Below are 25,093 nucleotides of genomic sequence, written 5' to 3' on the forward strand. Positions count from 1 at the left end.
TTCATACAAAAACAATTGTTTTTGCTGATTTCTGCTTGGGCTGCAACTATAAGTGATGGCAGCCACGCAACGACGACACACATAGGGAAGGTGACGGCAGCCATGTAGGGTGTCTAAACAACGTCAGTTGCTGGAGGTGGTAGGTCGCTAAGGAGGAGGGGCAGTAGCGACGCAAAGGGAAGAGGAGAAGCGGCGACACACACAAGGAAGGAGGGGAAGTGGTCGCGCACCGATGGGGACCTGGTCAGCCGCCATCTAGGTCCGGAGGGGATGATAGGAGCTTGAGGGGGGAGGGGGCTGGGAGGGGTTACAAGCCAAATAATCGGGCTTTGTTTGCCCACTAGTTAACGGATTAGCAACGATTAATCGGCATGACAACCAATTAATCGTTCTGACAGACAATTTAATTGATCTGACAAGTTAACGCGGTGATTAGGTGCTATCCGAGTCGGCCGCCCGATGGTATTGATTAACTGGCCAATTAACTAATTAATCAGACGAATTCTTAAACAGCGATAGAGACAATACCGACTGTCGTTCTTTCAGTCCATCGACAACAGTTTTTATTGATATATATCACCTTGCGTGTGATTTTCCGCATATTATTTATGAGCATGCTTATAGAGAGACTAATTGTGTTGTCAAACTATGTCTCGCAATAAGGTGTCAGGGGTGGATAAAATATCCACCTGTAGAGATTGTTTAAACTCTTGTTAAAGATCCCCTAAAAAAAGATAATATGATGATCACCTCTTGTAAAAAAAAGTCTAGTAGCGTTGCGCCAGAGGAGAGACGAAACTACGTCTCGTACCCGGCGAGAAATAGGCCTGGAGCAAGGCCTTGTTTTTTTTTTTTGAGAAACAGCCCAAGGCCTTGTATGTCACACGGAAGGGCAGGATGATGGATGGGCTTTGAGTATCAAGGCCGGGCCCAAGGTCAACACATCATCACGGCGGGAGGATGACGGCGGTGCGGGGGAATAGCGCACGGCAGATTCACAGGGCCTCCTCCCACCCCCGTTCGGTTCCCCCCACGAGATCCGACTGCCCACTACTCCGTCTCCGAGCCCCGCCGGAACCCCGCCGGCGTCCAGAGAAGCGAAGGGGGAGAGATGGGGTGGGGCGTGGTGGTCTACGAGGGCACGGTGGTGGGGGCGTCGCTGGTGGGGCTGGGGTGGGCGGGGCTGTGGTTCCTCAACCGGCGGCTGTACAAGGAGTACGAGGAGCGGCGGGCGCTGGTGCAGATCCTCTTCGGCCTCGTCTTCGCCTTCTCCTGCAACCTCTTCCAGCTCGTCCTCTTCGAGATCCTCCCCGTCCTCTCCAAGCACGCGCGCTTCCTCAACTGGCACCTCGACCTCTTCTGCCTCATCCTCCTCCTCGTCTTCGTCCTCCCCTATTACCACTGCTACCTGCTGCTCCGCAACTCAGGTCAGCACTCTCCCAATTTGTTCGAGCCTTGTGTCTGCCTGTTGGCTGCTCTGATCGGCTGATCGGTTGGTGGTTGTTGCAGGTGTGAGGAGGCAGCGGGCCTGCCTCGCCGCGGCCCTCTTCCTGACCATCTTCCTCTACGGGTTCTGGCGCATGGGGATTCACTTCCCCATGCCTTCTCCGGAGAAAGGTTTGAGTTTACAATCATTCCATTCCATGGTTGACAGTCTCGTAGTAACTAGTATTACAGTAGCTGTTACTAGGACTTCAGCTGTCGACTCTGCTGCGCTGTAGTTTTCAGAAAAATTACACGCCTGTTCGATTGCATTCACTTCATGTCTACTGTGTCACTGTGTTTGACTTGGTGCTCACTCTGCAGGTTTCTTTACGATGCCGCAGTTGGTTAGTAGGATTGGCGTGATTGGAGTGACTGTCATGGCTGTCCTTTCTGGTTTTGGTGCGGTCAATCTGCCATACAGCTACCTGTCTCTCTTTATCAGGTTTACTTCAACACGATTTCCTTTGGTTGGTTTATTATACCACATTACATGCGTCATGTTGACTTATTATATCCTGACCTTCAGGGAAATTGACGAAATGGACATCAAAGCTTTGGAACGGCAGCTGATGCAATCCATGGAGTCATCTATTGCTAAGAAAAAGAAAATTATTCTGTCCAAAATGGAGATGGAGAGGATCCAAGGATCAGAGGAGGTGCGCTAACTAGTCTCTTGTTTTGAAAAAAATGAATAATTTCTTGATCATGGTTATTGGATTGCAATACTCTTGAGGATTTTGTAGCACATAGAGGATGATAAGATATAAAAATCGTTGGTTATTTTGCCGTGTACTATTGCCATTTTTGTTCCTTTTGCTCTAGTATCATTATATTCCATTAATAAGGAATGATAAATATCACAGCGTAGCGCACATTAACATTGCAGCTTACTATTACTGCAAACTTTTTTTTATTTTGTTGTTGACCCATATGACATAACCTAATAGACAGACATTAATACTTGCAGAAGCTTAAAGCCAGATCATTTCTGAAGCGTATAGTTGGAACAGTGGTTCGATCTGTGCAAGAAGATCAAACTGAGCAGGGTATGCTGTATATTGTTTGTTCCTTACTCGTGGACTCTTCAGTTTGCTCCATTAGTGATAGTTACTAATTCCTTTTTATGTCATGCAGATATCAAAAACTTGGAAGCAGAGGTCCAGGGATTGGAAGAGCTTTCGAAACAGCTATTCCTTGAGATATATGAACTACGTCAAGCTAAGGTATTCTTGTTGCTCATTTGGCCAGCGTGTTAAGATCAATAAGATCAACAACCAATTAGTAGGACGTATCCTGTTGACTTAAGAAATCTTGTGGTGTTCAATCCTATGATTACCTGGGAGTTATCTTCATTACTTGTTTGTTGTGTTGGCTATTCATCAATGATTTGGTGAGACATGTGTGAGAACTGGTACTCTTCTCACATACTAAGATACCAGAACAGCGTCATAAATTGTATATAACTTACTCAAGTCCATTGATTTTTTTGGCTTGTAGATGAGTTTTCTTTGTGTTTCCTCTTCTAAATTTAGTGTTTTCCTTATGCTGTGTATATTGGCCTCTGATCTTATCTTTGTTTGAATGTATTAGCATAGATATATTCAAACTGATTCTAGCGAGACATTTTTTAATCTCTTATCTCATTTCGCAGCAGTGGCTATTATTATTAGAATAAAGTATCTAAATTTCTGCACACAATTCTTCAATTACTTTGCAGATAGCTGCTGCTTATTCCCGAACCTGGAGAGGACATTTTCAGAATCTGCTAGGATATGCCTTGTCAGTGTATTGTGTTTATAAGATGCTCAAGGTATTACTCCAAAATTCATTTCTGTTGTTTTGCTCTATGCGTCTCCCTGGTTCATGTATCAACATGTAAATATGAAATTTTGCAGAGCTAGAGTAACAAAAGTATCATGTAAAAAAATCCGTTTCACAAAATGTATAAAGATTTCACCATTTTGGCTGCTCTCAAACTGATGCAACATTATTTTGTGAGGATGTTTTTTTCCCACGTGCACTGGTAAACGATCTTAATTTTATTTTTCATGATTCTTTTTGCAGGCCTTGCAGAGTGTAGTCTTTAAAGCGGTACAGACCTCTCCATGAATTCATGGACCTAGAATTGGTTACTCTACATTTCTGATTCTCATCTCTTACCTACATTCTGTATTTCCTATCAGGCTGGCTCTGTTGATCCGGTAACCATGACGATTACCATTTTCTTGAGGCATTTTGATATTGGTATCGATGTCACGCTATTATCACAGGTAGGTATTCTGTAGCTAAAATAATCTTGGAATGAATTCTGCACTTCATCGGAATAACAGTTTCTGTTGATTTGACCTAAATGAATTGTTTGGCATTGTCATTTGACCCTTGCTGGAAACTCTTATATCTATTGTACTATATCTTGATGCTCTCTCTGAGTCACAATGCCGAATATAGGTTATGTGTTGCTATATGTTCTCCCTGCCTATTTGTTCATTCTGACTTACATATGTCCTGCATTTGCGTTGTGCTTGCAGTACATATCTTTGTTGTTCATCGGGATGTTGGTTGGCATATCTATTCGAGGTTTCTTGGCAAATGTTATGAAGGTGAACATTCTGTTTGGTTGCTACTTTTCATTTTGTACATAATTTAGACTTGAATTCTCTGATCCATAATGCCATGACTGGTCGAAAAATGCTACACTGTATACATCTTACATTTGTTTACATGTAAGACGTTTTGGCGGTTTAATTCAAATTGCCGAAACGTCTTACATTTGTTTACAGAGGGAGTAGTAAACTGAAATAAATGCATTTCAACAGCTTGTAAAGTAGTAACCTTCTTTGCCCATTGGCATTTTTCCATTTATAAGTAGACTTCCAGCTGCTGTTGTAGTTTTCCTTGTTATTGAGCATTCAAACGTGACTGTATCTCATTTTCTATGCAGTTCTTCTTTGCTTTTTCTAGAGTTGGGACCGGCTCAACAACAAATGTCGTCCTTTTCTTATCTGAGATCATGGGCATGTATTTCATATCTTCTATTCTTCTGATAAGGAAAAGCCTGGCAAATGAGTACAGGTATTCTTCTAGTGCTTGAGAGTACCCTTCCTGTATACTGTCTTCAACGGCGGATCCAGGCCCCAAGGAGCCCGGGCCATGGCCTGGGGCGTGAGGCCCAACCCCTCAGTGTACTGTAGCATTGCTACAGTGCACGGAAGCGGCCCGGGGCCTTGCCCAGTCGCCTGGGGCTCGGCCCGTTCCTGGCATCGCCACTGACTGTCCTGGCCCTATTTGTTTTATTATTGTTAAACTCAAAACTTGCTACTTTGGATTTAAGTATGCAACTCGTTTTATTCTCTATTCGTATTAATAACTTCAGTTGCCGAGCCATATGGGCCCAATTGACCCTTACACTCTTTTTGCACAAATGTTATCAACTTATATCATTTAAAAAACAAAACATGGTAGTATATACGAAGATGCTGAAGATATTTATTCAACTGAATATGTTAATGGGATGACTATGGATTAAGTTACAACACTTTTAGTTCAAAACAAGTTACCTTTTTTCATTCAGTCTTTCCACTCCGACCGGTACTGCGTGTAGCATGACGAGTGTATAGTGAGTAAAGTGTACCAACACAACAAACACATGTAACCTAGCCATTCCAATATGAACGTCTCAGTTGACCTCACAGCTGATCTGACTATTTAATGAATAATACAGATTCAACATGGAATATGATCCTTTGAACTTCGCTTTATGCTAGATGTGCTTTAGCAAAACCGTTGAAATTTACATCTGATCCCATTCCATTTGAGAAAATTGATGTTTGTTCATGCGCGTTTGCTCAGGGTGATCATCACAGATGTTTTGGGCGGTGACATTCAGTTTGACTTCTACCACCGCTGGTTTGATGCCATATTCGTGGCGAGCGCGTTCTTGTCCTTGCTTTTGATTTCAGCCCAGTACACCTCCCGGCAAGCAGACAAGCATCCAATTGATTGATGCATCTTGTCCCACTTGTGCATAGTGTTCTTTTTAACCACCATCTGCCAAGGTATGTGGTTACACTTCTCACTGTATCAATTGAATGTGCCTGACTTTTGTTGATGTTTTTCGGCCTTTTTGGTCAGGTTGACACATTCTTTAAAGTCAGTTCACAAAAAGGGGGTTGTTTCTTAGGAGACCTCCACACACGGTTACGGAAATTATAGTGGTACATCAGTTAACTCGAAGGCAACTGTTCGCTTGAAAGTTTGTTCGCAAGTTGGCGATGAATCATCATTAACAGCTCCTCCATAGTTTTCAAGCCATCAGTGCTGGCCCTGCAGTAGTCAGAAAAGTATTGCGTGGTGATGCTGCAACAGGGCAGGTTGCAATGCTTTTGTCAAGACAAGCGAGGAAGCCACCCCTTTTACTCTTAGGAATGGTGAAGGATGGTGTGTAATATAGCTTTTGAATAGCTGTTAGCATCGTCTGCAGTTGGTGTACCTTCCACAATTCTTTGAGACATTGGGCAATATTTGCCACAAAAAGAAAAAAAAGATTATTAGTATTCTTGTGATAATTAATATCTTGGGAAGTAAAAACCATTAGCCATTTGCATGCTGTATGTACTTGTAAGCTTTGTGCAAGAAGAAACATATATATTCTTTGATGTCTTGTGCATCACAACCCCATGGTTCTGTGGTCTCGCTTATAAAGATTGAAATGCTGAAGAAATAGTCCACCCATTCTTTGTGGTGCCTTATCTTCTACTCCCTCCGTTCCTAAATATAAGTCTTTGTAGAGATTACACTATAAGAAGGGGAGCCTTGGCGCAGTTGTAAAGCTGTTGCCTTGTGACCATGAGGTCATGGGTTCAAGTCATGGAAACAATCTCTTACAGAAATGTAGGGAAAGGCTGCATACTATAGACCCAAAGTGGTCGGACCCTTCCCTGGACCCTGCGCAAGCGGGAGCTACATGCACCAGGTTGCCCTTTTTTAGAGATTACACTATAAACCACATACGGATGTATATAGATGTATTTTAAGTGTACATTCATTCATTTTGCTCCGTATGTAGTCCATCTAGTGGAATTTCTACAAAGACTTATATTTAGGAACGGAGAGAGTATATCTAAATAGCCAGCCCCCACTAACTATTTTTCTCAACATGCAAGCATGCCACATAATTGCATAACATGCATGAGAATAGGCCCACCCCCACTACCATATCTTTCAACATGCAAGCATGCCACTTCATCATAACATGCATGAAAAAAACCATCTTAACATGCAAACATACATGAGAATTTTCATTCTATTATACTATATGTATTTAATAAACATATTATACAACTATATAGTAACCAAACATAATAAATTATATGTATTTTAGTTTTATTTTTTTATATTATTACTTCAAAAAAATATTTATGTTTCATACCATGAATCACATTGAAATATGTTGCAAAATATCCCACAACAACGTGCGGGGAATCATCTAGTATTAAAAACATCTGGATGCAACAGTAACTTTTTTGTACTATCGCTGCATCCAGTTTCGACTTATAGTAGTACGTCAAAGTCAAACTGAATACAGACGACCGAGTACCGTATGCACATTAGCACATAGCCATTGTATGTACAGTTGTACACCGCCCATTTTGTGCACCACCCGCCCAGACACAGAGAGGTAGCACTATAGCGCAGCAGGGCAAAAGATGGCTCGACGCTGCCACGCACTAGTGCGCCCGTGGATGCGTACACATCTCCACGCTGCATTGCTGCCCGTGCCCTGCCGCGGGAGTGGCGACCGATGGATGTGTCCGTCCGGCGGGCCTTGTCACAACTCGCACGCACGCACAAGGGCACAAGCCAAGGCCAAGCACGCGCGTCCAGCACGTACGTACTGCGAGTAAGAAAAGACAAATCTGTCACGCACTGCACTGCGGTGCGCTGCGCTGAGGATCATGGTGTGTTAATTTGTGTGGATCATCAGGTCGATCGGGGTGTGCGCGTCTGTCTCGTGTGCATGCGGCCGGTTACACTTTCACGCATGCATGCATGCATGCATGAAGCCATGAACTCACGCCCGATCGGCCCTGTAGCCCGTGTCTGCGCAAGTGCGTCTCGTCGCAGCGATAGCAGAAGCACGCGTAGCATTGTATATATACGTGCCTAAGCTATCTTTGCCTTGGCGGGAGCAGGAGGAGCACTCCAGCGGCGCCTGTGCCAAAGCGAGAGAGCCAGCCAGTCAGCAAAGCATAAGGGCAGATGGTGAGGCACTGGATAGCTCTGTTTTAGGTCATATAATGGATGAATCGGCGGCATCCCTCGAGGATGACCGCCGGGAACAATGAATATCATGTGCTTGAATTGTCGGGGTTGTGGGCGGCCCGAGACAGTTTGTGAGATTAGTAACCTAATTAGGTTGCAACGCCCTGGTCTGGTCTTTCTCTCGAAGACCAAGATGTCTGCCAAGAGAGCACCAGGGCTAAAATGGAGATTTGGATTCACAAATGCTTTTGGAGTTAACTGTGTGGGATTAAGTGGAGGACTTTGCCTATACTGGAATAACAACTCAATTGTGACTTTGAAATCTTTTAGCGGGTCACACATTGATGTCATGGTTTAGGATGATAGTGTTGGAGATATGGAGTGGCGATTCACCGGATTCTATGGTGATCCAAAGAGAACAAAGAGGAAAATATGTTGGGACCTACTGAAATTCATGAGAAGGGAATATAATAACCCGTGGGTCTGTGCGGGCGACTTTAATGAAGTTTTGCATGCCTCCGAGCAACTAGGTGGTAATGAGAGGCAGGAGTGGAAGATGGAGGTTTTTAGGGATACCATTGAATATTGCCGTTTTGAGGACTTGGGCTACTTTGGCCTACCTTACACTTGGGACAATAGACAACAAGGGGATAGCAACATCAAGGTCCGGCTTGACCGAGCTTTGGGGGATGATAGATTTGCGGAGTGTTTTGATAATACAGTGGTTAACCATGTCTAGTGTGCCGAATCTGACCACTGTGCTCTCCTCATCTCTGTCAGGAAGTCTGAATGGATGGAGGAAGGAAGGGAAGGTAGACCTTTTCGATTCGAGAATGCTTGGACTCGACACGATCGGTATACACAAGTAGTAGAGGATTCGTGGCACGTTAATACTAGTAATCTGCAAGGGATAAGTGCAGCTTTGAGTGGGGTGCGGCAGAGACTACAGAATTGGAGTAAATCTGAGTTTGGGTCGGTGAAAAGACAGTTGAAATCCCTTCGGGCTCGGCTGGGGTATGTTCGACAAAATTCGCTTTTATCCGGACCGTGCAGAGAGGAGATGGAACTCATAGCCAGAATTTCAGAGTTGCTATCTAGGGAGGAAGCTTTGGAGAAACAACGTTCAAGAGCCCTTTGGCTAGCTGCTGGAGATCGTAATACGTCTTTTTTTCAGGCCAAGGCTAAGGAACGTGCACGTATTAACAAAATTAAGTCGCTGAAGAGGGAAGATGGATCGGTTGCTAATTCTCAACCTGAGCTAGAAGCAGAGGTTCTCAATTATTATCAGGGACTGTTTACTGCTCAAGATGGAACCGACCCAGATCTGGTGACTTCTTGGGTTGATCGGAAGGTGGATGATGCAATGAACAGTAGACTTTGTGCACCGGTTACGAACGATGAAATAGAGCAAGCTCTTTTTATGATGCACCCTGATAGATCACCAGGCCCTGATGGATTTACCGCTGGCTTCTACATCCGTCATTGGAACATTTTAAAAGACACGGTATGTGAGGCAGTGAGGGATTTCCTGGAAGGTGGTCAAATGCCTGAGATGGTTAATTCCACGGTGTTGGTTCTCATTCCGAAGGTTAAAAACCCGCAACATCTCAGTCAATATCGGCCTATTTCTTTATGTAACGTGCTTTACAAATTAGCTTCGAAGGTGTTAGCCTTGAGATTGAGACCGTTACTGCAAGGATTAATCTCTGAAGAGCAGAGCGCTTTCGTTCCGGGCCGACTGATTACGGACAACGTACTCTTGGCATATGAGTGTATCCATTTTTTGAAGAGGAAGAAAGGAAAATCCGGGGCTTGTGCGGTGAAGCTTGATATGGCAAAAGCTTATGATCGTGTAGAATGGTCATACTTGAGAGCTATCATGAGCAAACTTGGCTTTGCAGATGCATGGATTAATAGAGTTATGTCCTGTGTGGAAACAGTTTCTTTTTCAGTTAGGGTTAATGGCAATTACTCTCAAATATTCAAACCTTCGAAGGGTATTAGGCAAGGTGATCCAATTTCTCCATACCTTTTTCTCCTATGTGCAGAAGGCTTTTCTTGTATGTTGAAGAAGTATGGAGCTGGACATTTATCTCGTGGAGTGAGAGTTGGTATTCACTGTCCATGGATTTCTCACCTTCTTTTTGCAGATGACTGTATGGTATTCACTCAGGCGACAGCTGAAGGTGCTAATAGATTACAAGAAGTTCTGGAAAGATACCGTATTGGATCGGGCCAAATGGTTAACAAACAGAAGTCAGCTATATTTTTTAGCGGGAATTCTGATGACAATATGAAGGCGGCTATCCATCAAGGCACGGAGATTACAGTTGAGGCACTAGTTGAGAAATATTTGGGTCTCCCTACAGCTCTGGGAAGGTCCACTGATGAGAATTTTCAACATATTTTGGCTACTATTAAGAGACTTGTAGCGGGATGGGCACCTAAACTTCTTAGTAGTGCTGGACGTGAGGTGCTTATTAAGTCTATATGCCAAGCTATTCCAACTTACTCGATGAGCTGTTTCAAACTTTTCAAGAAGTTATGTAAAAAGATCACTGCAGTACTGGCTCGGTTCTGGTGGGGAGGAGATGAAAAAAAAAGGAAAATGCATTGGGTTAAATGGAAGGATCTCGCTATACCAAAGGTTTGTGGTGGTATGGGGTTCAAAGATCTCGTACTCTTCAATAAAGCTATGTTAGCGAAGCAAGGGTGGCGATTGATTTGTAATCCTGACTCGTTGTGTGCTCGGGTCTTGAGAGGTAAATATTATCATGAAGGTAATCTATTGACAGCCGGAAATAAGAGGAATGCTTCTCATACTTGGAGAGCGATTTTGTATGGCCGTGAAGCTCTAAAGTTGGGCCTAATTAAACGCATTGGTGATGGTGCAAGCACGAGAATTTGGGATGATCCTTGGATACCTTCAAACTCAACTTTAAAACCAATTGTAAGGCTTCCTTCATCGGATGTTAACCTCGTGGAGGAATTGATGGACCCGGTTACGGGAGAATGGGATGAACAAGTATTGGAAACAAATTTTGTTCCGGTCGATGCCCAGGCTATTATGAGAATTCCAACTGGTCGCCTTGATGGAGACTTGTGGGGATGGCATTTGAAAAGGAACGGTAATTTTTCAGTCCGCTCTGCTTATAGGGCGCTTCTTGTAGCAAATACTACTATCAATCCAGTGATGGGCTCAAGAGGATCTGAACAAGTTTTCTGGAAGAAGCTATGGAAGATGAGAGTGCCTCCTAAGGTTCGTAATTTTTGGTGGCGAATCATCAAGAAGTTTATTCCTTGCCGTCAGGTTCTGAAGGATAGACATATTGAGAAAATTTCGTTTTGCCAATCATGTGGGCGAGATGAGACTATTAGGCACGCACTGTTTGAGTGTACATGGGCAAAACTTTTCTGGCAACAGCTGAAGGCTGTTACTTCATTCAAGCTACCTGACCTTCATCCGGGTACTTGGGCCATAGACCTTATTGACAGTGAGATGATTTCTTTAGATGATGCGGCTGTTGTTCTTTGTGGAGGATGGGCTGTGTGGTCGGAGAGGAATGCTAGGCACCATGAGGAGCAAGTTAGAATGGTGCCTCAATCTGTTAAGTGGACAACAGATATTGCTATGGATCTCTGTGTTGCTGCTGGCAAGAATAAAGTGTGTGGCCCAAAGGTGCAAGTCAAGTGGCAGCCGCCGCAAGAAGGAAGTCTGAAGATGAATGTGGATGCTAGCTTCCAGGTGAACTCGAATGAGGGAGCTACGGGTCTAGTCCTACGTGACCATTCTGGATCCTTGATCAGAGGCCAAGCTTTATGGTATGGGCAAGCTGAAAATGCTTTGATTATGGAAGCTTTTGCTGTTAGGGATGGAACTAAACTGACTTGCGATCTAGGCCTCGGCAACATCACAATAGAAACTGATGCGAGAGAGGTAGTCAACCTCTGGAGGAGTCGAGAGCAGGGAAGATCAAAAATTGCACCGATTCTCCAAGAGATTGAAGAGCTCAATAACAACTTGGAATTTTTCCAACTGAACTTCATTGGGCGTGGAGCTAATGAAGGGGCACATCTTTGTGCTAAGCAGGCTTCTTCGATTAAAAGGAGATGTTTATGGATCAACTTTGTTCCTAGGTTTCTAGTTGAATGCCTGCAGAATGATTGTAATGCTACTGTTTAATGATAGCTCTTGTTTCGCAAAAAAAAAAGCCAGTCAGCAAAGCGAGCCAGCGACACAGGTGCTGCTGAGGTGCCTGCGCTTGCATTGCATGCAACGACTTTCGTTGCAGGGGCCGGGGCCGTGTCCGTGTGCTCCAGCTGGCACGAGTGAGGGACGGTCAATGCAATGCAAGTGCAACGCATGCCGCCCGTACGTGGTCGTGCAGGAGAGGAGCAGGAGGCAGCCAGCCCCCTCGGAATGGCGAGACCGGCCTGACGCCCGTCCGGCCGGGTACGACGCCATTGCCATGCACGCGGCGAGAGAAAACCCATTCGTTCAGAGAGAAGCCGACCCTGGGCCTGAGCCTGAGTCGAGCGCGCTAGGCATCGATCAGGTGTCTCGTTTCAGAGGCTCGCCTGTTCATCAACAGGAGCCTAAAGGCTGCATGCACCTGTGGGCACGTACGTACGCCGGTACGCGCCGTGCATGTGCATGTGCGGCCAACAGGACGGCGCCGGCGCCCGCGCGTCGAGCCGTCGCGATCGGCCGCTCGAGCTCCAGCGGTACAGCTAGCTAGCGTGGATCAGTGTGTATCACCAGCCGACCTAAGCATTGCAAAAAAAAAAAGGGTCAATCCGTCGACGCAGTGTACGTGCGTACACAAGCGGGGCATGCATTAATGCATATATGGTGGACACAAGGTCAATCCGTCGATGCAGTGTACCGTGTACGTGCGTACGTACTCACACGAGCGAGACATGCATATATGCATGGAAACCCGTACCTGGACGGTTCGAGCGTGAGGAGACGTCGGCGTCGCTCCTTGTCTCCCGTGCGCGCGCGCGTGGCACCCGGCGTGCTCGGGGACTACGGCCGGGAGCGCCGCGTGCACGCTTGGGAACTCGATCACCGGACTGGACCGGACAAAGGCGCGGCGCTGCTTTTGTTCCAGAGGCCCTTTCAATTCGTGGACGTCCGTCTCGAATCAGTCACTGGTTAGGCGGCGACTGAGCTTGGTGATGGCTGATCGAGGTGGCCATGGAGAGGCGGGCACGGACACGGACTCGACTGCGCTCGACTGGACCGGACTCGAGTGGCCTTTTCCCAAAGGCTGCTCACATACTAGTCACATGGCCCATCCCTCCCTCCTTCCTCACCGGGCTCGGTGCATCGTGCCAATGCTAGCTAGCTGCCGCGCGCCTTTCCTCAAAGATTTGCTCGCTTGGGCGTCGGGAAAACCTCGATTTGTCCGCTCCCAGTCCACCAACACGCCTCGCCTCGCCTCGCCTCTCTCTGGCCTCACCCTACCCCGTCTGGTCGTTTTCCCTGTCCTCTCCCTTTGGGCGCGCGCGGAAACCGATCATGCACATCGCCGTGCATCGATCAGCTGGCGAATGGCGATGCCGCCGTAGATAGATATATGCCAAACTTGCAGCTGCATTGAACGTGTCCTACTGTATTGGGAGAGAGAGAGGCAAAGAGAGAGACCGGATGGGCACAGAGCTCGGCACAGTGGGCTACATGGCCTAGCAAGCCCCTACGGCGCGCTCCGCTCCCGGTAGCCCCTGCTCCATCAAAAGTTGCGACGGCACGCATGTAGCAGGCACCGCAGCGCACAGGCGGATCAATGGAGCGTGCGTACCCTTCGGCTTTGCATCATCCATCTATCTATCCCCCGTCCGTCCTGGCTTCGTTCGTAGAGGCCGGCCCGACACGATCCGAAAACTCGATCGGGGGAGGGAAAAGGAGAGCCCGAGGCCGGGCTTAAGGCTGCGCGGGCCGTACGTGCCGCCACTGACTGACCGTCCGACGTGCCAGCTGATTTGCCACTTTGACCGCGACCGCAAACGCACCACGCGCCCAATGCAGCCCACTGCAACTGCAAGCAACGGGCATCAAAATGAGGGACGATCCAATGCTGCTGCTGCTGCTCCGTTCCACCACTACTCCTACTGATCCGTGGCTGGCCGGGAAAGAGATCGAGACCGCCACTTGTGCGGAATGAACTCATCAAAGCCCGGCTCAGCCTCGGCGTTGTTGACAGGGGAATCTGCTTTCGCCTGCACGACGATGTGATGCCCGGCCATTGGGATCCCAAAACAATCCCGTTCGATCGGGACTTGTGAAAATCGCGACCGATCATCGCTGCTAGTGGCGATCGGGGGTATAATACGTACATTGTACAACGGAAATGAAACGCGATCGCCGTCTCGAACAAGCGCAGAGAAACGTACTCGTCACCGTCACGACTCACGGCGGGGGGCCTTCTGGCTGCGTGGAACCGTGGCAAACGTGCCGGAGCGGAAGGCGGCAGGTGATCGAGTCCCTTGTCCCCATGGCAATGTACTACGAGACCTCCTTTTTTTCCACCACCCCAAGGAACTACTATTCAATCACTTTGCTCTTTATCTTTTGCACTGTCCCAGCGTTACCGAGTATGCTAGCTTTCCCGGCCGGCCTACGCTTTCTCAAGAAACTATGCAGATCGATACCGCTGGAGCCCCTCCCTCCCATCGTTTATTCTCAACTTTCAGCTTTGAACCGAAGAGAGAAGAAACGCCATTTTTAGCACATTTAATGTCTTATTTCCTTTTTCCCGTTGGTCACTGGTCAAGCACCGCCCACTGTGCTGTTACCTCTACAGTACAGCAGTACTGCACTATCCTCTGGCTACAGTGTACGTAAGACTGCAGCGGGCTGCATGCGCCGAACGAACAAGGATCCAAACATTCGCCACGTCAAAATAGTTAGCGACTTGTAAGATATGAAAACGCGTACAGACAAACTGTCATAAAGAAGTGGTAGAAAAAGGGTCATAAAAAGATGGGAACTGCCAAATGTGGTTAAGAAATATTGGCAAACAAAGTTGCATACGTGGGAATGGAACCGCCATATATAAAAAGCGCAAAATTAAAGGGGTAAAAGAAAAGATGAAATCAGCCAAATCTGGTTAGGCTAAACTCAGGAAAACAAAAACCACTTACGTAGCATGATACGTCATAATAAAAGACAGGAAAATGGTAAAAAGAGAGATGACAACCCAATGTGGTTAAGAGTTCATGCTACGTACAGCTCAGCACAAGGTACAACTATAAAGTAAATGCAGGGAAAAGGTCAAATGAAAACGATGAAAATGGATACATACATGCATATGGAATGTTGAATGGATTATTGAGTAAATCGCTTCCTGCAAAAAAAGAAAAGAGTAAATCGCGAGTAACATATTTGTTGAGGGGGCAGATCGTGTATAATTATTTAATAAAACAATCAAATAGGTGTACACACACTGTTGGGTGTACACACAATAGGCGACTCTTATAATGAGGAATTTATATCTATCCAGTTCCCTACATAGTAGTACCACCTAAACTACAATTGTACAAACTAGAGTCAATGGATTTGTCGAATTGTAGCGACATTGTATGTGGATGGACGTCGTTAGGTGGACCATGCCAGAGCATTTTTAGAAAATCAACAACAAAATATGGGATATCGAGACATTCACTTGTAACTGATTAATCCTGATATATCCAATATCCGTGTGTGCACGTGCGTTTGCCTATACATAGTACAATTCCAAATCGAATATATTTGTTGAGGTGGACTAACGCGGTTGGGTGGAGTATGTCGGATCATTTTAATAAAACAAAAATGTTGACGTACATTGTCAGATGGACTATGGATACTATCACAGTCTCATGAACTTAGAACAATCCAATGCCCTTTTAAGTGCATCCATATGTATATAGTAGCACCAAATTTACCATGTCAGACATTTTTTACTAAAAGAGATAAACGGTTCGATAACATGTACGGAAATTTCAATTTACGTATACATGTCCATTCCTACATGGTTGTATTGAGTCCGAACCTGTAGCAAAAGACGGGGCGGTTGAATTTGGGCGGACACTACACTATGAGCCGCCCCAAATTTTGTCGAATTTTTATAAACATTACAGTTCCGTAGACTATGCGATCATTTTATTTGATAACAAAACAATAAAATAAGAGTGTTTTTTTAGGATGAAGAATACAGTGTTGTATTGATCCACGTTGATGCTTACATAAAACACATAAACGAAATTACGTAGGTCTAGCATTACCCTATCGAATATCACGTTTGCTACCGAAAAAATAAAATAAAATCCCGTTTGCATTGCACGGAATAAAAGTGGAACCTTTGAGGGCGAGGATAGCTGCTGCGGGCAGAGGGTCTGTCGCACGGGACCCACAGGCGGTGGGCGACCGCACGGCCAGTCCCGGATCGGACGGCCGAAGCCTGACGGGGCCCGCCGCCCATGCCTCAGGCCTAGATTTCGGCGGAGAATGGCGGATCGACCGGGGCGCGTGCAGCGATCGGACGGTCGAGACGAGAGCGACACCAGCTGCATTCCTTCCTCCATCCTCTGTCTTCTTGGAGCCGCAGTCACTCTGGTCTTCCCCATCGCTTCTTCTGTGAAAGGAATCTCCCCCGCTCCATACTCCATAGCCCCCTCGCCGTTTTCCTCTTCCAGTCTCGTTTCGGCGCCTACACCTTCCAGAAGGGAAGGCTACGCTGCTGCATTCGCAAATAAAAACTCTGAAAGCTAGCCGAGCTCTACTCCTCTGTCCCGTACCACCTTTCATCTCCCTTCCTCCCCCTTAATTTGACTCTTCACTCCACCCTGAGCACCTTCCAGCACGGCCACCTCACTCCAGCCCGATCTTCCAGCGCGGCTCCACGGCAAGGGCTCTGCCGCCGCTCCTTGCCCTACAGTTACCGACGACGGGCGGTGCACCGTTTACACGGCGGGTAAACTCGCCACGGGGGCGGCCGGGAACGGCGGCGGTATCAGCCGGGCGGGCAAGCCGTCAGTTGCCTGTAAGTACCCCATCCCACCGGTCAGTGTGGTTGGCCACCGCCCTTCTGTACTTCCTCGTCCTCTAACCACTCTAGGATAGTACCAGCATCACCATTAATTAGTAGTAGCACCCTCCTCGTCACGCCGGCCGGCAAGAGGCGGAGAAGGTGCGCACTCAATCGAAACGGCCGGCACTGACGCACCGCGTTCGTGTCGCTTGCCATTCCCCGTCCATTTATTCCTTCCCAGCTTCCTCCCTCTCTGCTTTCGTGTCGTGTCGATCGTTAAGCTTTGTCTAACCGTGCCCAGCTTGCATCGCGTGTTTTGCTCCCCGTTCCGTTCTTCACAAGTCAAACCCCCAACAGCTGTTTTCAGTTTTGATTAACACCAAAACCGAACGTATACGCTCTTGATTACGCAGTCCTCCCTTGTCAGCTCATGTCACGTCATCCGCCTGTATATTTTCCCCTAGAGAAAAACTAGATTCTTTCCCAGATTTTCCAGATCGTTTTCTTTACATCACATTGATTTTCAGATCATTTTTCGACGCCAAGATACACCGCACACTGTTTACCCGACGGGTAGACTAGCCAAGGGGCCGGCCAGGAGCAGCGGCGATATCTACCGGGCAGGAAGCCGTCAGTAGCCTTCTTTAACTGTAAGTATCATCATCTCACCGGCCGGTCAGTGTGGTTGGCCACAGTCCTTCTTCTTTCTTTGTGTTCCTCTGGCTACTCTAGCTATCACCATTACTCCTAATTAGTGAGCTCACCCGTAAACATCACCCCATCAATGGCTTGTTTAAGGTTGGTTGGGAAGGCCGAGCGGTTAGCTACACACGCCACCTGGCCTAGATTTGTGAAGTGTTCCTAGCAAAGCGAAAGATTTTGTTCAAAATTAAAGAGGATCAGCAGGTGGCTCCCGCGGCGCAGACACTCGATGGCTGGTCGCTTTTGGTGCCGGCCCCGGCGCCTGAAGGGGGGTATAAAAAAGATAAAGAATGTCCAGGCAATACGTTGATCTCGGGGGCCATACTACATGCAGAGATAGACTGTAGCAGCTCAGCGCCTCGTGCGTCGAGCTAGCTGATGCTGCCGCTGCTGTCTCGTGTCGAGTCTTTCTTCCCCATGCTCCTCTGTCCTGCCGTCGGACAGCGCGCTCATCTGAATTTAAACGTCGAGGAGTAGACTACGAGCGTAGTACTACTCTACGTAGAGTCGCAGCGGGCAGGACGTAGACATGAGAAGCTTCGCCGTGCGTCGTTTACGCTAGCTGCATGCATGCGTATTTGCATTTGTTTCCTTATATGCATGTGACGTACGCCATGTCATGGGTGCGGTGCTCTCCGAGTCTGACCTGACCAGGCAGATCACAGGTCGAACGTTAAAGATTTGTTGCATCTGGGTGCGTGACTCTGCACTCTGCATGCGCGGTCGGAGCTCCGTCTCCGTCCATGTCTTGTTACGTACCTTGTCTTTATAGTGTTTTCTGCCGTGTTAGAACAGCGCCTGGTCCGCTGCCGGTGCATGCATGCATGCACGCTGCAAGCAAATCGACATGGGTTAATTGCATTCGATTCCTTATAGTATTAGCAGAGCACTGTAGCAGCCTCGCTCCTACTGTTCTTCTCGCTGGTCTGCCCCGGTTAGGCGCCGGCGCGAGCTCTATTGCGGCCATAGTTAATCGCACAGTTGGATTTCATGTGTCGCCGCTTGCTGGGCCGCAAATTCAGCTAGATCGCTTTGCGGGGGCGTTGACAGGGGGTACGTGGCTAACCACGGTCGTCGGCGTCGCACGCACGTGCGGGCCGGGGGCGTGTCGTGGTCGTCGAACAGTGATGTCCGTGTCCGCGTAGTGACTAGTGACTGAGCAGTAGTATGACGCTGAAATGACGCCTGCGGGGATTGTTACAGACTTACAGTACGCAACTGTACGATACAAATACGTTCTTCTAGATGGATTAGTAGAGTACGATACTGTGCATTAAAGTAGTAGCACCCTGCAACATCGTCTACAGTACACAGTACAATTAATGTTTGACCTGCCTGCAGATCGCAATGTTTGACCCTCTCATATCCTATGGATACACTTGGTCGTATGCACGCGTACAATCTTTTGTACGTACAAGTACTAGTACTAGTTTTAATTTGCACCGTCCGGGTCGACGTAGTACAATGCCAGTACCGCTCTGAGATAGATACGATACGTTATTAATGATGAATACACCATTATATATACACTACTCTATTCTGTTCTACAGGCAGTGCGGCGAGAAGTGATTAGCCCGTGTTGTTGAGCGTCGGAGGAGGGCAGCGGAGGAGGAAGAGGAAGCGAAGATGCTGGCCTGCATCGCGTGCTCCGCAAAGGAAGGCGGGGAGGACGGCTCCCGTGCCGCGGCCACGCCGGCCGTCAGGTCTCTCACCTCACAGGTACGTACCATCCGTCTCTCTCCAACCACTACTGTACCACGGTGCGTGTCACTCTACTGGACCGAGTGTACCACCGTTTTTTTTTAAGGACACACCTGCCAGTACCAGCTCTTCTTTATGCCTCTCCCTGTGCATACTGTACAGTGTATATGCAATGCTTGTGTTGTCTCATTTTCTGTCAGCGTGTGTAGGAGAGAGAGAGAGAGCGGGAGAGGGATCGACCGAAGGATGCAGTTGATATTGATAGACAGTGAGGGGAAGAACCGGGAATGGCAGAGGTGTGGCACTGAGCTACGTACTTATTACAGCACAGTGGGGCACAGTCAGCCTAGGAATTGCCCAAGCAAGGCATGCCGAATTAAAACCTCCTATGCACTGCACAGTTGGTTATAGGGCTAGGCGCATGCAGAGATAGCCGCTGCGTTTGGCAAAAGATGCCAAGGCCCGGGGTTGTTGATCGATGTAGTAGTATATGCGGACAAAGTAGATCAGCTAGCTTATCTGTCTATACATACGTAGGCGGTTAAGCCCTGGCCCTGTTGGCTGCTCCCGCTGGCAATTTTTTGGCACTTGCTCAGTTATAGGAGTGGAGTAGTTCCGCCACCCCACGCAAACGCGATCAATTGGCGTGACCGATCGTCCTCTTCCTAGCCTCTGCATCGTTGTTTCTGTCCCTGGTTCATTGCATCTCCTTGTTGCTTTGTGCAGCACGTACATATGCCATATTTGTGGCATACGCATAGAGCAGTAGAGGATAATGGATGAGCGAAGTGAGTACTAGTAGCTTCCTAGTTACTACTCCATAATAAGGATCGATCGGCCAGCTAGCCAGAGGTTTCTTTTATCTGAAAATGTAGTGCTTCAGACTTTGGCACGGTGACATGACTGTTAATTAGCTGCTAGGTAGGAGTAGGGCGCGTCTAATTATGATGGAACCATGGATGGATGCATGACCGGCCGACGCAAAAAGTAGTGCAGCCCGCGTGAATGATAGTGGTTCAATCGACCACTTTCTTTAGCACCACGTATCGTACCGAGCGTGTACGTTGCTGGCTAGCTAGCTCCATTCCACATTTCCATTCCTCGGGAAAAAGCTCGGCTGGTCAAGGGAGGACACGATGCTCACTGAGTAGACGTGGTGGGAGAGAAGGCCGCCAGCCACCTTTCCTTTGCTTGGATCCCCATCCCCATCCCCCTACCACCTTTCGAACGCTTTGCTTGCCGGTTCCCCATGGGTCCGTCGTCGACGACATTCTTTCACTTTCTCTCAAACTCACCACCGCCCATTCGCCCGTCCGTCCCCTTTGCCGTGGAAATAAAGATCTAGCAGTAGAAGCCCATGGCTAGCGTGGACGCACTACGACGACAGTGCCTGCGTTCATGTGCTGCCGTGTTTGCCCTGGACTGGAGATGGACCCGGCAACCTGCATCACGTTTTGCCGGTACGTGGAAAGCCATGCCTCGGCTTTGTTTCCCCTCATCTTCGAATAAAGCCGGCCCGCTGGTCCCGCCCCCCGCCCGCCCAGGGGCTACGGCGGCGGCTCGGCCCGCCCTTTAGGGCCCAGGCTGGGCCTCACCTCCCGTTGGGGCTGGGCTAGCCCGGGCCACGCAAACACGGGGCCTGCTTTTTTAAGTACGCACGCAACGCATAATGCATGCATGCGTTGGATCATTCGCCGACTTTGGAGACGGCATGCATGCATCACTGCGTGGTTCCTTGCTTCAGACAAAAGGATAATAAAGATTTCACTGTTATCAATCCAGTGTGATCGCTAGCTCGCTGTACGTAGAGATACGTAGCGTGGTCCTTTATACTACTATAGCTAGTAATCTGTGCTCGACATGTAGCCTTGCCATACATATATACCCTCTTTTCTTTGATGTGAACTTGTTCGTTGGTCAGCTAGTCACTCAAAGTCACTTCAGCACTCATCAAGCATATCCTTTCTTTGGCCATCCATGATCCTTATAAAATTCGTGCATATGCACTTCTGTTGGTACTGACTAACCATGCATTGTGTGGTAGCTACTTATGCTAATTCGAGTCATGGCTGATGTTACATTGCACTCATGACTCATGAGCGGTTAATGACTAAGTGAAGTGAGTGGTGTGTGTGGCTAACTCGTTTCGTTCCTGCGTACGTACGTACGGTGCAATGTGTTGTCTTCAGCTCAAGGACATGGTGCTCAAGTTCTCTGGCTCCAGCAAGCACTACAAGGGGGCGGCCGCCGGGAGCCCCTCTTTCAGGAGCTACCGACGCCCCTACCCGGGCTTCGTCGACGACACTACCTTCACGCCGAGGCCGGCGAGCGACGTCGGCGCGTACACGAGGACTACTGCGGCAGCTGCGAACGGGAGCGCGCGGGCCGCCTCGTCGGCAACGTGGGACATGACCGGGCGCGGATGGCCAGGCGTGGACGAGGAGGACGGCGGCGAGATCGTCGCCGCTGGGGTGGACGCCGCCGTGCCCCGGGAGTGGACGGCGCAGGTGGAGCCCGGCGTGCAGATCACCTTCGTCACGCTCCCCGGCGGCGGCAACGATCTCAAGCGCATCCGCTTCAGGTATTCATCGCATATCAATTGCACATTTGCATTGTTCAGCTAGCTTTTGATCAACTGATGTGTCCAGCACATGCATGTTGAAGTGTTGAACTGATTAACTCGTGTGATCTGTGCCGCGTACGTAGCCGTGAGATGTTTAACAAGTGGGAGGCGCAGCGGTGGTGGGGAGAGAACTACGACCGCATCGTTGAGCTGTACAACGTGCAGACGTTCAGCGGCCGGCAGCAGGGGGGCTCCACTCCGACGTCCTCCGTCGACGACTCGCTTCTGGTCGGTGTCCGCATTGTTGCACGTAAAACATTTCGTTCATGAACCCATTCATCCATGACATACTTATCGAACTGGTTGGGTGCAATGCTTTGCTTGCAGAGAGATTCGTCCTATTCCCGGGGCGGCTCCACGAGGGACAGCCCGGTCGTCATGATGCCGCCGCCGCCGCCGTCATCCTCGTCGAGCAAAGACCCGATGTCCCGTAGCGTGTCCTGCAAGGCGATGATGCCCCCGCCGTCGGGGCCTTACGGGGCGGGGCCATCCACCAGGGCGGCGTACTACCCGTCCGCGGCGGCCGTGCCCGACCCGTCCGACCACGTGTGGGCGCACCACTTCAACATGCTCAACTCCGCGGCGGTCGGCGGGCATTCCTCCTACGACCCGTCGCGCGCCACCACCTCCTCCCGCGACGAGGCCTCCGTGTCCATCAGCAACGTCAGCGACATGGAGGCGACGGAGTGGATCGAGCAGGACGAGCCCGGCGTGTGCCTCACCATCCGCGAGCTCGGCGACGGCACGCGCGAGCTCCGCCGCGTCCGGTTCAGGTATATATGCCTACCACCTACCATCCACGAACTTGCAAATCTTTCTCTGTTGATCGGTATGAATTCATACACGTTTGATTAGTCCGATCTCATGCATGTTCGTGTAACCTTTTTTCAGCCGGGAGAGGTTTGGCGAGGACAGGGCAAAGGTGTGGTGGGAGCAGAACAGAGACAGAATACAGGCGCAGTATCTGTAGTTGATCTGGTTAAGCTAGCGGCGTTGGAGATAGATTAAGGGAGATAATGGTGAAAAGAGTGTGAAGAAGGGATAACCGGATAGATGGAAGCAAACTAGTGGTAACCGTGGTGCTCGGCTTGGCGAATATGGAGGTTGCGTTTGAATTTCAATGTGCTCCTCTGCTTTCTGTAGACTTTAGACATGTATAAACCTGATATGCTCGCCTGTCTTTGGCTTAGTTTACCTTTTCTAAGGCACCAATGTGGTTCATTCGTTGGTTGATTTAATGTTATGTTTTTGCGTTTCTTGGTGGGATTTTGGTCAGGAAGTACTTAATTTGTGAATTTATGCGTGTGGATGTTGGCATTTTTGGGGAAAGTCCATAGAAATGCATGGCCAAGGAGAGGCTGATCGATGTGGGATGCTTATTGGCAGGGAAGTTCGTGAGAGATAGTATCGCTCACATATGATGAATATAAATAAATTTGAACACATTCATGGAATTCATGGTTTCATATACGCTCGAACAATATGATGAATATAAAACTAGAAATTTCACGGGAGAGGATTTTTGGAATATGGATACACCGGAACCCACTTCATAAAACTTAGCAAACGATGTATTTCTATGTTTTGCAAGTTCCCCCAAAAATATCATCCATATAAACCTGATATGCTCGCCTGTCTTTGGCTTAGTTTACCTTTTCTCATGGATCAATGTGGTTCATTCGTTAGTTTGGTTTAATTTTGTGTTTTTGCGTTTCTTGGTGGGATTTGGTCAGGACTCACGAAGTACTGAATTTGTGAACGGATTTGCTACTTTACGGTCGACTGTTTTACAATCCGTTGTCATTCAAATCTCTGTTGTCCGTTATCGTGCGGAGATTCACGCTTGGAGGTGTGATTTTCGGGCTGGTTTTCTGTTTGTCGGGCGCGGTTTTGTTTCTGCCCCAGCCTGTTAGCGTTACGGCCGCCCCGGTCCTTGACCGCCTGTTTTTTTTCCTTTTGTATTTTCTCTATATCTTTTCCCTATTTCATTCGACGGCACTGTTTCAATAAGACAGAGGAGAGAGAGCGAGAGGTGCTCGAGCGGCGGAGGAGCCGAGTCGATTCCCGTGGTTCAATGTCGATTCCGAGATCCCCTGCCACTCGAGCTTGATTTCTCCTCCTTTGCTCTTCGTTCCTCGGCTGCCCCGGTTGGTTGTTCCCGCCCCCCCCCCCCCCATGTTACCTAGGTTTCTCCTCCATTTTGTGCTAGTGTAGCTTCGAGATCCATGTATATTCTGGTGTTGGATTGATGGATGGTGTATGTTGTTGCCCGTGCTTGGTGTAGATTTATGTGCTCCTGTAGATTTTCCCCATGGCTCCCGATGTGTTTGTGTAAGATCTATGAAATCGATGTTGTTAAGGAATAGAGAGGGAGATTGGCGTAATGCCATGGATGTTGTATTGAGCCTCGGACAGTTTATATAGCGTACAAGGCTTTGAGGGAGAGAAGCCTCTCTCCTAAAGATAAGGTAGGAGATGATTACAAAATCATAGTCTACATTATACAGTGATATGCCTATATACTCTAACCCCCTGCAGTCGTAGTGGTAGTGTCACAGACAAGAGCGTCACGGACGGTCATACTGAAGAGAATAGTAGCCGACAGGCTGACACCCCCCGCAGTCATAGCAGGAGTGTCGTGGACGGCGTTTTTGGGGAACGTAGCATGCAGTTTCAAAAAAATTCCTACGATTATGCAAGATCTATCTAGGAGATGCATAACAACGAGTCGGGGAGAGTGTGTCCACGTACCCTCGTAGACCAAAAGCGGAAGCGTTATGTTAACGCGGTTGATGTAGTCGAACGTCTTCATGATCCAATTACCGAATGTACGACACCTCGGTGTTCAGCACACGTTCAGCTCGATGACGTCCCTCGAACTCTTGATCCAGTAGAGGGTCGAGGGAGAGTTTCGTTAGCACGACGGCGTGGTGACGGTGATGGTGATGTGATCTGCGCAGGGCTTCGCCTAAGCACTGCAACGCTATGACCGGAGGAGTAAACTATGGAGTGGGGCACCACACACGGTTAAGAGAATTCTTGGTGTGTCTTTGGGGTGCCCCCGCCCCCGTATATAAAGGAGGGGAGGAGAAGGAGGCCGGCCAAGGGGCGCACGCCATGGGGGGAGTCTTACTTGGACTCCTAGTCCAAGTAGGATTCGCCCCCCCTTTTTCCTTTCTCCACCGGAGGGAAAAGGAAGGAGAGGCAGAGGGAGAGGAAAAGGGGGCGCCGCCCCCTCCCCCTAGTCCAATTCGGACTGCCATGGGGTGGCACCCCTTGCGGCCGTCGTCTCTCTCCACTAAGGCCCACT

At 48.4% G+C, this 25,093-nt stretch overlaps 2 protein-coding genes across 2 annotated transcripts; both read left to right on the forward strand.

Annotated features, from left to right (window-relative positions):
- Window positions 1-1,004: 1,004 nt before the first annotated feature.
- Window positions 1,005-6,140, forward strand: LOC123046557 (GPCR-type G protein COLD1). The gene is made up of 13 exons (XM_044469955.1): window positions 1,005-1,427; window positions 1,510-1,617; window positions 1,807-1,927; window positions 2,012-2,141; window positions 2,453-2,531; window positions 2,620-2,708; window positions 3,203-3,295; window positions 3,550-3,576; window positions 3,669-3,755; window positions 4,014-4,085; window positions 4,427-4,557; window positions 5,335-5,540; window positions 5,617-6,140. Exons 1-12 carry the CDS (start codon window positions 1,112-1,114, stop codon window positions 5,486-5,488), a joined length of 1,407 nt encoding a protein of 468 aa, XP_044325890.1. The 5' UTR covers window positions 1,005-1,111; the 3' UTR covers window positions 5,489-5,540; window positions 5,617-6,140.
- Window positions 6,141-16,085: 9,945 nt separating this feature from the next.
- Window positions 16,086-23,039, forward strand: LOC123046558 (protein Brevis radix-like 2). The gene is made up of 7 exons (XM_044469956.1): window positions 16,086-16,769; window positions 17,285-17,407; window positions 19,010-19,178; window positions 21,350-21,741; window positions 21,867-22,011; window positions 22,111-22,556; window positions 22,675-23,039. Exons 3-7 carry the CDS (start codon window positions 19,086-19,088, stop codon window positions 22,751-22,753), a joined length of 1,155 nt encoding a protein of 384 aa, XP_044325891.1. The 5' UTR covers window positions 16,086-16,769; window positions 17,285-17,407; window positions 19,010-19,085; the 3' UTR covers window positions 22,754-23,039.
- The last annotated feature ends 2,054 nt before the right edge of the window (window positions 23,040-25,093 follow it).

The sequence above is a fragment of the Triticum aestivum genome, chromosome 2B (assembly GCF_018294505.1).
Source record: "Triticum aestivum cultivar Chinese Spring chromosome 2B, IWGSC CS RefSeq v2.1, whole genome shotgun sequence".
NCBI lineage: Eukaryota > Viridiplantae > Streptophyta > Magnoliopsida > Poales > Poaceae > Triticum > Triticum aestivum.

Bases quoted from the DNA above. Each gene is read 5' to 3' on its own strand.
- LOC123046557 (XM_044469955.1), top strand. From the start codon at position 1,112: ATGGGGTGGGGCGTGGTGGTCTACGAGGGCACGGTGGTGGGGGCGTCG. The intron at 1,928-2,011 runs GTTTACTTCAAC...CCTGACCTTCAG, and splicing joins TACCTGTCTCTCTTTATCAG to GGAAATTGACGAAATGGACA. The intron at 2,709-3,202 runs GTATTCTTGTTG...ATTACTTTGCAG, and splicing joins ATGAACTACGTCAAGCTAAG to ATAGCTGCTGCTTATTCCCG.
- LOC123046558 (XM_044469956.1), top strand. From the start codon at position 19,086: ATGCTGGCCTGCATCGCGTGCTCCGCAAAGGAAGGCGGGGAGGACGGC. The intron at 21,742-21,866 runs GTATTCATCGCA...CCGCGTACGTAG, and splicing joins CTCAAGCGCATCCGCTTCAG to CCGTGAGATGTTTAACAAGT. The intron at 22,012-22,110 runs GTCGGTGTCCGC...CTTTGCTTGCAG, and splicing joins CCGTCGACGACTCGCTTCTG to AGAGATTCGTCCTATTCCCG.